General features: G+C 39.3%; 1 protein-coding gene across 1 annotated transcript in view; it reads left to right on the plus strand.

The window, feature by feature from the left end:
• Positions 1–12,511, plus strand: part of LOC135781808 (uncharacterized) — a 40,296-nt gene that overhangs the window by 1,950 nt on the left and 25,835 nt on the right. The window contains exons 5-10 of the mRNA XM_065292373.2: positions 521–646; positions 1,237–1,360; positions 1,723–1,792; positions 3,365–3,479; positions 3,805–3,922; positions 8,453–8,565. Coding sequence (XP_065148445.1) covers positions 521–646; positions 1,237–1,360; positions 1,723–1,792; positions 3,365–3,479; positions 3,805–3,922; positions 8,453–8,565 — 666 coding nt within the window. The remainder of the gene's footprint in view (positions 1–520; positions 647–1,236; positions 1,361–1,722; positions 1,793–3,364; positions 3,480–3,804; positions 3,923–8,452; positions 8,566–12,511) is intronic.

The following is a 12,511-nucleotide window of genomic DNA, read 5'->3' on the forward strand; positions in this document are numbered from 1 at the left end:
ACATACTTTCCAAAGAAATATATAGTGAGTTTAAGCTACACAATTCATCAATATGCATGTTTCCTGGGAATTAAACCCATTGAACCTTTGCACTGCTTACACAATGCTCCACTAAGTCAGCTACACAGGCTGAATACCACAGGGTCCAGTTTTACAAGTTGCATTTTTTCTGCTGTGCTGGCCTTTTAATTTTGGAAAGAAGGAAATCCTCTGGAATAAGAGGGTAATTTCCCAAGATCTGTTTCTGTTTCCTGAAGACCACACGGAGGCGCTGTACAAGCACATATACTCTTCTGCGCTTATTGTTTCAGGCTAGGTTCACTCTTTACCCCTTAAACTTTTAAGTTTTAATTTGTTTACATAATAAAACATATGGACTTCTATTTCTGGTTTTATAAGTCCTAAATAATTAAAATACCTCTTGTTTTTTATTAGTTTGTTTATTAAGCTTTATTAGTTTATTATTTCTTTTTTGCAATAAATATGGTTTACAAATTACATTTTTAATTTGCGTATATAGGAAGGTCGTTTCCAACCCATCGTACACTAATGGGAGACCGTCCTGAGGCTATTGAGGGCCAGGCCAAACTCTTTCGGGTTCTTTCCGCATATGCCAGATATAATCCCCAGATCGGATACGTCCAAGGTATTTAACTCCTTATATTTCCAGTCATCCCCAATGAGGTCAGATTGGCTCAAATGCTCCGGACATTATGTTTGCAGGTTTTTCAGTGTTGCTAATGTAATGAGTCTTCCATTTATATTTATGCTGTTCAGTTACACAATGGGTCTAAGCAATGCTTTATGCACTGTAAAAAAATGCAATGAAATTGTTTAATTGTGAAATTGCTTACTGTAAGTAGTATTATACACAGTAGGGTGTACTGTGTATAATAATTATGTATATATAAATACACACACATACATGTATAATTTTAAGAAAAAAAAATATTTATATAATAAATATTTATATATATATATATATATAATAACAATTATATATAAATATGAACATTTATATACACATTCAAATGTTTCTTAATTATATACATATATATGTGTGTGTGTGTGTGTGTGTGTGTGTGTGTATTTATATATACATAATTATTATACACAGTACACCCACATATATTATGTAAACCAAAACTTTTATTCTGCAAACGATTAGTCACGACTAATCATGAGGCAGCACTAAGTTAAAGTAACACAAAAATATATGTTTTTTTTTTTTTTTAGGTATGTCCTACATAGCTGCAGTTCTCCTGATGATCCTGTCTGAAGAAGAGGCTTTCTGGGCTATGGTAGCTCTGCTAGAGAAGCCAAAGTATCTGTCAGAGCTTTTTGATTCTTCTGTGAAGAAGTGAGACCTTCATTCATCCGTACCGTGTGAAATAGAAACATGAACATTACAGGCTTCCTTATATGGGAAGTTCTTTTATACGAGTCTTTACTCTGCTTTAATGGTAATTACAAAGGTAATGATGTTAATGACCATAATTACCAGTTTTAAAGATCTAAATAGACCTAATTTAAAGTGTATTTATTACTTTATTATTATGAACTCTAAAGAAGTGACTTAAAGTGAAATTTTAGTGTGGCCCATATGAAAATTCACTGAAATGCTTGCTCTAAAAATCTTGCTTGACACCTGTGGTCATCATTTATATTTTGGTATAATATAATAATTGTGTTAATAAATTTTTTAATTATCTTGTCGAACAGGATAGAACATCAAGCTTTGGTTTTTCATCAGCTTCTGAAGCACAGAACACCTCTACTCTTTCAGCATTTGGTAGGCATTAGGGTCTAAAGGCCCCTTCACACCTGTCACAGCTCCTGTTTCCACTTCACTAACACTGTGTCCAAATAGCTTCATTTTAAAGCTGTATAATTAGTGCAAAATCTATATTTTTGTCTTCAAATATTTCATATTCACAATAATGTTTCTATATTAACATAATTTACAAGTGCACTGTGTAGATTTTTAGCGGCATCTAGTGGTGAAATTGTAAATTGCAACTAACGGCTCAGTCGACAGCTCACCCTCTCCCTTTCAAATCGCATGTAGAAGCTACGGTAGCTGCCACAGGTCAAACACATCATCGTCTTAGACAACGTAGTAACAAAACGCACTCTATAGAGCAGTTTGTCCATTTAGGGCTACTGTAGGAATATGGTGGCGACTTCCATGTAAGGAGACCCGCGGTGTACATAGATAAAAATAGTTCATTCTAAAGTAATAAAAACAATAAGGTTAATTTTGCATTTCAAGAGATCCTTCTGAACAGGGTTGTGCCGAGAGACGATAGTATTGTGTATCTACGATTGTCAGACATATTGCTAATAGCAGGCTTTCCTGACGATTGTTCGCATCATCATCATCGTTACTTCACATTAAAATGCCCATTGCATGTTTTTTTCTCACATGAGACTCAATATGCGCGTCTTGGGCCCTGTTTACATAAGCTCTAGGGTGAACGTAAAAATAATTTATCGGATGTGCCTTTCGTTTACATGGCGACAGCATTTTTGGGGCTTAAAAACGCAAAAAAGTAAAACCACCCTCCAGAGTGGAAAACTTAAAAACGCTCTACCGTCCCATTCCCGTCTAAAGGGTAAAAACGCAAAAGTCTACTCACAGTGGCTCTCGTCACGTACGCGTTTACAACACAGGCATGCGCTAGTGAAGGAAAATAACAACAAACATGTCGGATTATTCCGAAATATGCACTCAAGGCGGCTAGGTGGATATACTTTTGTGTATCGGCGATCTCACAAGCTGACGATAGGACGATCTCAAAATAGGGCATATCGCCCAACACTACTTCTAAAAGTTACACAATGCACCTTTAAAACACAAACAGGAACTGTGTTCCTGAATTGGTTTATTGCTGTTTTGTACATACAAATGATCAACTTCACAATGTCCTTCTAGGCAGCATCAAAATCTAAGCTGTTATTCAAATTTTACCTTTGAGTGATTGAAATCAATTTAAATACATTTTGCATTGCAAGTTAGCACCACCACATATACCACATTCAAAATAGTTATATTTGACAAATGCTTTTCTTTTATGCGTGATTCATTTAAATACTCTCCTTTAATAAATTTAGTGCCTGAAAGAAAACTAATGCATATGCGATTTTTCAGCGAAATTTTTCACTGCGTGTCTTTAGTAAATCCTGACAGTAGTTTTTAATGGCAAATTAGGTGTTTGTGCTGGTGTAAAACTGGTCCTAAGTGTCATAACCGTTCAGGTTTATGTAGATAAATCTTAAATGTCACATTTAGTGCTGATTTGTCACTGTGTCCTTTATTGACAAGTGTAATGATCTCTCTCTCTACCTCTCTTTTTCATATTAGGAGACTCTTGGAGTGTCCTCTCTGCATTTTATCATGCAATGGTTCCTTACTCTTTTTACCTCTCTGCCATGTTGGGACTCCGTGTTGGCTATCTGGGATCTCATCATGCTTCATGGTATTTGATCTCTTAGTTTTACTTGTTGGTTCCAGACTTACAGCTCAAGCAGCATGTTTGCTTGTTAAAGTTGAAGCCTCTTGAAACAATATTACAAAAAACATTGCTGTTTTCAAACCATACTTGTATTTGTCAGACAAACTAATAGTAATTATTAAGTTTATAAAATTAAGCTTTAAATGTTGTTAAGCAGTTTCTATAGGTTGGAAACTGGTTTCTACTCAAAAATCTTTCGATCTAGACATTTTTAAGATCACAAGATTATCATAAATCACTCAGGTGTGTTAAAGTTTGACTGGTATGTATCATTAAAAATGCTCGACAGGGCTGCAGGCAGTGTTTCGCACCGGTCTCACCATCGTAGCGCTCCTGGAGTCTCGTATCATGAACATGACAGAGGAGGCCACGGTTCTTCCTGTTCTTCTGCGAGTGCCTGTAGACATGTGAGTGTTTTAACTTGACTGTCGGATAAACAGAAACTGGTTATTTTCTTTTTTATAGATATTTAGCAAGCTTAAGCATAATTAGTAGACTTTTACACTAAATTGTAGGCTTGTGCACTTTAATTTTCGGTAATTGTTTTAATTAATTTAATTTCAATAATTATGTTTTTGGCAATATTGGTGTTTTCCAATTGTTTACACTTACGATTTTGTGAATGTATGTGTTGTTTTTTACAGTTTCGTACACACATATCTAATGCTATGTTCACCCCTAAACGCGGGGCATCGTGTTACTGTGGGTTCACACCAGATGCGAGTTCAACGATTTGCGCGAGTAGATTACATACAAAGTCAATGCAAAGATGCAATGAGACGCGTCCTCGCGTGGGGCGATGCGAATGATGCGATATGGGCGGCGCGATTCCCGCGAAAACATGCGCTATTCGCCTCAAACGTGTCTTCGCCCAAGTTTAAAATATTCAACTTACAGCGAAAAATTCGCATTACACAAAGTTAAATCCCGCGAGTAATCTAGAGCGAGTAACGCGATGCCCCGCATTTGGTGTGTATGTAGCATTACTCGCTCTAGATTTACTCGCGGGATTTAACTTTGTGTCATGCTAATTTTTCGCACAAGTTAAATATTTTCAACTTGAGCAAGAAAGCGTTTAAGGCGAATACCATGTGTTTTCGTGGCAAACGTGCCGCCCATATTGTGCCATTCGCATCGCCCCATGGCATTGACTTTGTATGTAATCTACTCCCACAAATCGTTCAACTCGCATCTGGTGTGAACCTACAGTCATACTCTGACTCAAACTATTAAGCTGAAATGGATAGCAGTCATTTCATTATGTATATGTTTATGTTGACGTCACATCGCAATGGCAATATGGCTGTGAGTCTTATGATTAGCAGTGTCCTAAAATTCTTTCATTAGGGTTGCAGATTTCTCATAGTGGCCACTCAAAGTCACAAAAAGCCCATATTCTTACGTTGTTAATGTGTTTCTATAGCCTCTATTGCTTAAATAGGTATGTTGTTATGGTAACAGTGCTATGCCACTTTTGTAAGCCTCATCACTGCCTTGATTTGCATGTGCCAAGAAAGCTCAACTCTGTGAATAAATCCTCTATTAGTGTTCTAAAATATTTATTGCACCCTGTTCATCCCTGCTCTGAGCTCACTGCACTTTGTCGGGCAATTCACAGGATTATAAGGGCAAATTAAGCAATTTGCCTGTTTCAAAGGGGATATTTGGCATTGACATGCAGATGGCACTCAGCACAAAGCTCCTACACATTAGGGAGCGGGTTCACGTTGCTCGCCTGGCACGACGGCAGTGCCAGCAAGGTCAAGCCTAAATGCTCCTCTCTGATTCAGAGTATCAGAGTTTTGCTCGGCGGAGAACTGAGCCGTCTGAGAACGAACTGATGTCTTTGCTTAGGAGGCCAGAGGGGGAAAGGATGAAAAAGGTGAAAAAGGGAAGTAGCTGGCAGGTTTGCACGAAAAAAAAACAGACAGAAAAGTCCAGCTTCAGACAAACTTAGACAGAGATATTGAAGATATCAGCATCTCCCTTAGTTTGGTTTAATAAGGTTTGTGACCAAGATTGATGACGGGACCCCCAAGTCCTATGTAAAGTCTGATAACTGGTCAAGACCTGCAAAAAAAAACACCTAAGTCTGGTTAAATCAGGTAAGGCCTTTCCAAAGATTAATGACAGACCCCCTACAAGTCCTATGTAAAATCTGGTAGCCAGTTAAAACCAGCAAAACACCTTAGTTTGTTTTTTCTGTATAAAGTCTGGAAGCTGGTTACCACAAGCAAAACCACTGTAGTCTGGTTTAATCGGGTTAGATTTTTCACAAGATTAATGACAGACACCCTACAAGCCCTATGTAAAGTCTGGTAGCCTGTTAATACCAGCAAAACCACCTTAGTATGGTTTAATCTGGTTTTCCCAAGATTGATGAATGGACCCCCAAGCCCTTTGTAAAGTCTGGTAGCCTGTTAATACCAGCAAAACCACCTTAGTATGGTTTAATCTGGTTTTCCCAAGATTGATGAATGGACCCCCAAGCCCTTTGTAAAGTCTGGTAGCCTGTTAATACCCGCAAAACCACCTTAGTATGGTTTAATCTGGTTTTCACAAGATTGATGAATGGACCCCCAAGTCCTATGTAAAGTCTGGTAGCCTGTTAATACCAGCAAAACCACCTTAGTATGGTTTAATCTGGTTTTCCCAAGATTGATGAATGGACCCCCAAGCCCTTTGTAAAGTCTGGTAGCCTGTTAATACCAGCAAAACCACCTTAGTATGGTTTAATCTGGTTTTCCCAAGATTGATGAATGGACCCCCAAGCCCTTTGTAAAGTCTGGTAGCTGGTTACCACCAGCAAAACCACCTTAGTATGGTTTAATCTGGTTTTCACAAGATTGATGAATGGACCCCCAAGCCCTTTGTAAAGTCTGGTAGCCTGTTAATACCCGCAAAACCACCTTAGTATGGTTTAATCTGGTTTTCACAAGATTGATGAATGGACCCCCAAGTCCTATGTAAAGTCTGGTAGCCTGTTAATACCAGCAAAACCACCTTAGTATGGTTTAATCTGGTTTTCCCAAGATTGATGAATGGACCCCCAAGCCCTTTGTAAAGTCTGGTAGCTGGTTACCACCAGCAAAACCACCTTAGTATGGTTTAATCTGGTTTTCACAAGATTGATGAATGGACCCCCCAAGTCCTATGTAAAGTCTGGTAACCGTTTAAGAGCAGCAAAACACCTTAATTTACTTTCTGTATAAAATCTGGTAGCTGGTTACCACCAGCAAAACCACCCTAGTCTGGTTTAATCAGGTTTGGTTTTTCAAGATTAATGACAGACCCCCCTGCAAGCCCTATGTAAAGTCCTATAGCCAGTTAAGACCAGCAAAACACCTTAGTCTGGTTCAATTCGTTTTTTCTTGTTTAAGTCTAGTATCTGGTTAATACCAGCAAAACCATCTTAGTCTGGTTTAGTCAGTTTTTCCAGTATTGATAAAAAAAGACCCCTCACAAGTCCTATATGAACAATCTGGTATCCAGTTAAAACCAGCAAAACCATGTTAGTCTGCTTAAATCAGGTTTACCCAACCCGGATAACAGACCCCAACAAGTCATGTTAAGTTGGCCTTTAAAATCCATTTTCTACAGCTCATGTCAAACAGTGGTTATGTAATCATTAAATCAGAGACTCGTCGGGTTTGACGTCATGGCTAGCTGACCCTTTGGTTTCCACGGTGACATGACTGTCTATCACTATAGACTGAACAAAATCAGTCCTTCATAAAAAGGGACTGAGCGTCCTTGTGGGTTTACAATTTACGACAGCCCCACCCCACTTTTCAGACCCCTTGACGTGTTACACACTACAAAGCTGTGACGGATCACTTGTTTGTTTGTTTTACTGACAGGGCCATTTCAAGGCATCCCCGCTTATATAAGTGTGACGTTAAACACAGACGTGAGGTTTACTTCTAATACGAGCTGTGTTTTGAGGGCTAACCGTTGCTTTTAATAGCAAGTGTTTATATGGCCTGCTGTTTAATCCAAAGGGTTTGTCTATAATCCCCTTCAAGGTTTAAATGCAATAGATTTATTGAAACATTATAGATCAGGGGTTTTTTAGATGCTGGACTAGATGTTTTAGGATGTTTACTAGGGATGGGCATGATTAATCGACAATCAATAATTGATCGTTAAGAATTTAGTCGATGACGTTCATTTGTTATTGATTAATCGAATACTTTTTTTTATCTAATGCAGGTTGCGTTGCCTAGCGTAGCGTGTGTCTTGAATTAATTAAATTAATTTCACTGTGTAGCAGAAATTCAACATTTTACCACCAGGGTGCAATATTTGACACCATACTCTGTTATTTGTGATCTTCAATTTTGATTTCAAAAAAATAATCGTGAAGAGGTCATGATTTTTTGGAACAAATAAAGTCTCCATTTAAGAATGCGCCTCTCAGCTGCAGGTTCCGCTGCTTTAGAGCACCGCATATTCAAGCGCATATATGTTCCGTTTGTCTAACTAAATGTAGTTTAACTGTTTGCCACAGGTTGATCTTGTAATAAAGGTCTCATGGAGGAAAACATGCTGTACTTTTGTATTTTACATTTTTGAATTATGAAAGTTAAATAATAATTTTTTATTATAAAAATATTAATGATTAATCGATAGTCGATCGTTAATTCTCCCGAAAATCGACTAAAAAAATTTAATCGAATGCCCATCCCTAATGTTTACTCATAAATAATGTGAACAACTGAAACAACAGTAATATCCACAACAAGTAGAGTAAATGTTGGTCACCATTTACTCCCATAGTAACCCGAAAACCCCAAACAATCCTTAAAAAATAAAATAAAATGCAGTTACAGTCACAATCAAAGGTATATAAATTTAGAGGGCCTTTGTTAGTGCTATATTTTTATACACTTGTTTTGGGAGTGCAATTTATCTTGATAATGCTTTTGTATATCCAGCTCCCAGCATTGTGTCCTGGTCCCAGCGCTCTGGAACACTGAGGTTCAGGAATGGGAACTCAACTGCATGAATCGTCTGGTCCTGGAGGAGATGAGTGGAGGACAAGACACAGGTAACCCAATCCTGCACTACCATTCATAAAACATGCAACACTGTCTTATTTCATATGCAAATTAGCATATAACTATTTTACTATAAAAACCTCCAGTTAATTTTCCTTCGTGTTATACTCATGCCAATTTGACAGCCTTGCTTTAAACATTGAAGTCGCTTTCAACAATGCACACTTGTTCTCCGGACCAAACATGTGCAGACATTCCAGCTCCTTACATAAGACCCTGTCCTTTGTTTCAGTTGTTTGTTTAGCGTACATCCGAGCCCGCATTCAGTACAATATAAAGTCCCATGTGTCTTAACAATCTGCTGTAAGCAAAACGCTGAGTGCAGGACTAAAGGCCAAATGTAATAGGCTCGGAGAGACATTGGAGAGGGCCCGACTGGTGACTCAATCTCAGCGGTCATCAGCAACCAATGACAGCGCTGTTTTTCGCTGGACGAGTCTGTAAGTGTTGGCTTTATGGGAACAAAATGTCAGCCGCATCTCATGTTGGACCCAAGGGAGAGTGCTGTCCCCGAGTGCCCAAACTGCACTGTTAAGTGTGCTTAGGCCAGATGCTATCTTTGAGATCAGTAACAACAGGATTGTGTACAAATGGATTTTGTTATTTTACAGGCCTAGGTTTTAATGTAATTGTTTACTCAAAACCTTAAAGCATAACTAAACCCTAAACCAACTTTTTTTTAGTTAAAGATCTGTAACAATGGGGCTTTCTTAGTGCTGTTCATTGATTTTAGTAAGTTTTTTGACATTTGGCTATAAATGTTTCAATAATACAATATATGGTGTAAAAACGTCTGAGTGCTGCCCTCTTCAGGTTGAACGGTGGCTAATGCAGTTGAATTTTCCGATTGAATGTTGGGTCCAAAAAATGCCTCGTGATGTACGCAGGTTCAAGCTCACCACGTGCTTAGTTCGTCCCCTCGATCTCCGTTGGGATCTGCCCACTTTTCTTGCATTTTTCAAATATTGGCAGTGGGTGGAGTCAGGCACTGAGCAGGGGTTTAGTTACACTTTAAGTGTACATATGAAGAGTGTGGTTCCAAAATGTGATAAACCCCTTTTTTTATTAGTTAATGCCAAAATCAGGCAAAAACTGCAGCAGGCTTCGCGCACTTTACCAACCCAGAAGTCCTTGCGAAAGGGCAATCATACCAGTCAGACGACGGAAGGGAGGAGTTCCCACTGACGGACAACTTCACTACCTATTTCCGGTGTGATGCTCGAGCCAGTCCCAAAATTCGACTCCGGTGCACCCACGTGGACTCGCATCAAGGGTCCCTAAAGTCTGGACTACGTGATGTCATCAAAGTGTGGACTCTGAGGAGGACCACAAGTCCGGAGTGTGCCATTTGGGACAGGGCCTTTGTAACAGAAAATAGTGTTTTTCATCTTGTCACTTTCTTGGTATAGAAAACACAATTTACCGAAATTAGTCATAATGGATTTATTGCGTTTTGAAACCAAACTCTTCTTATTAAGAATGGGATGTAATATTTTCTTTTACTTGTACGTAAACGTTTGGTTTTTTTGGTAGTCCGACTGTTAGACACAATAGCCCGGGGACATCAGGCTAGCGATTTTGCGAGCCCTGATCTGTTCCTAAATGGTACATATTAGGACATTTTAAAGGGTACCGTCCCAGTGACAGCTTTTGTACTTTTATTTCTGTGTAGGTTAAGTTGTATGTAGATCCATGTGTTCGAAGCTCCATATGTCTTTTTGGTCTGTACCGTGTGAGGCGAGCCAAACGCTTTTATCACTTAACCGTCCCTCCCTTGAGACGTCTCTAATGACCATCACAACACTTCTGCCTTAGCCTGGAGCTTGCTCTCTCAATTTCCATTGAAAATGTCTTCACTATATACTCTTCATGTTCAACCACACTGGAATGATCAAGTTTCTTTTTTTTGAACTGGAAGTCCTCAGACTTACTTTTACTTTTGCTGTGGCCGTACCATCCCCATTTACAGCTCTTATTCCAGCACTGACTCTGATGCTTGGTGATTTATTGTAGCACTGCCGCAGGTTCAACACGATGCCGTTCGCTGTCGTCCACATATAGCATATACTGTGACTCACCACTGAAGAGATTCCCTGAGGGTGCGTGAGCTGTTTTTTGGGGGGCCCTGTTGTAAAGTTAATTGAAAGGCTCGGCGGTTTTACAGTGTGAATCTGTCACCCAAATCTGTGTGAGTCACTGGCAGGGCCGTCAGTTCTCTCTGTTTGCCTTTTCACAAGTTAATGACGGCTGACTCATAGAGTCTTCATGGACTGCACCTGAACTGATTCTGTCTCAGAAACACCTGGTTGTCAGGAAACCACAGAAGCGACCACAGCTGACGTACTGCTGAGAGAAGAGTTTTTAGTGGTCTGTGTTGTATCTTTAAATAACTTTTGTTTTCAGGTTTTGGTTTTATCGCACCTGTCTGTGACTTCATACTGTACCTGACTCAAGGTATTTTACTAGGTTTTAATTAACGGAAAGCGTTACTGTATTAGTCATCGTTGATGTTTTACTGCTGATTTTGTTTTGTTTTATTACTCAGCCATCACTTCCATTTTTTGGTTCTGAGACAATTTCTTCATTTGTAAGTTAAAGAGCACCAATTGTCCGATTCATGATTTTACATTTCCTTTGGTGTGTAGGTGTGTATTAGTCATGTTAACGATACGGAAAAGGTACAAACCCCAAAGTGAATGATGACGCGAGTTATCGTCCATATTGTAAATCTCTTTCCTTGGACTACAACAAACACACGGATTGTAGGCAACAGTTTACTTCCTGGGATTAGTGTAGTAAAGACCGGCATTATCATAATTCCTCCTGCTTTAGACCCAGCTTGTAAATTAACTTCTGTTAGCATTGCATTGTGACCGAATCTTTTAAACATGGTAAGGAGCGTCACATTTCTGGCTGACGTCAGAGGTATTCAGGCCAATCACAACGTACAAATTTACTGGCCAATCAGGGACACAGAGCTCAAACCGGGATTCAAACTCGGGTCGCCAGAAGTGCGTCTGCACCATATGTCGAAACACTGCCCACTTCATCATCGGCTCCGAAATGAGATGATGAAATTGACCGAATGCTCTCGGCAAGTATTATATGTTCATGTAATACTTTCGCTTCAAATCCACTGAATCCCGGCCTCTGACCATTCAGAAGTAATGGTTTGTTGCCAGAATTCGTTGTACGCCACAACAAAAGAAGAATTGGATGAATGATGGCACGCGAACGTCAAGATGCAAGAGTTTTTTATCCGGTAAATGGAGGTTTACCGAATATATTAGGATATTGACCACTTTTTAGGCTTTTACCTTTATTAAAGGCGTTCTAAGCGAATCTGCGAGACGTTAGTTTTTGTTGATGTTTGAACTGTTTTCAAACAGACGGAGCATAGCTAACTCCTCCCCCTCCCTTCCGTGCTTTCATGAATGCGCCCAAACCCCACCCCCAAATCCTTTTTGTCGTTTATTGGCTGGAATACTTTGTTTTGTTTTGTGGTGCTAGGTTTGGCCACTATGTTGATATTGCCGTTTGTGAAGCCTGGGCTGTCTACAGAGATCGCGTTTTTTACAGTTTGATCAGCGGACAGGCAGCAAGCAGATAGTGAGGAGATGTTTCCGGTGCGGTATGTAGTACCCGATAATTTTTTTTTTGTACCACCTTGTTCAGGGTTCCAAGCGACCCGAGCTGATACCAAAACGTAACTTGAAAACACTGTTAATCACTGATTGGACGAGAGAATCGTCACTACCAGCATCATCGCTATAATGTAAACAATAAGCTTTACCTTCGTGCTAGCTTGCGCTGTCTCAAGCAAAAATTTTGTCATCTGTGCTCTCCTATAAGTTCCCAAACTCCCTTTTAGCGATGAAAACAACCAGAGGTTGCATAATGTTCAAATGCAGCTTAAATGAGGGTCGGCGGAGTTCA

This window comes from Paramisgurnus dabryanus, chromosome 23 (genome assembly GCF_030506205.2).
Source record: "Paramisgurnus dabryanus chromosome 23, PD_genome_1.1, whole genome shotgun sequence".
NCBI classification, from domain to species: Eukaryota; Metazoa; Chordata; class Actinopteri; order Cypriniformes; family Cobitidae; genus Paramisgurnus; species Paramisgurnus dabryanus.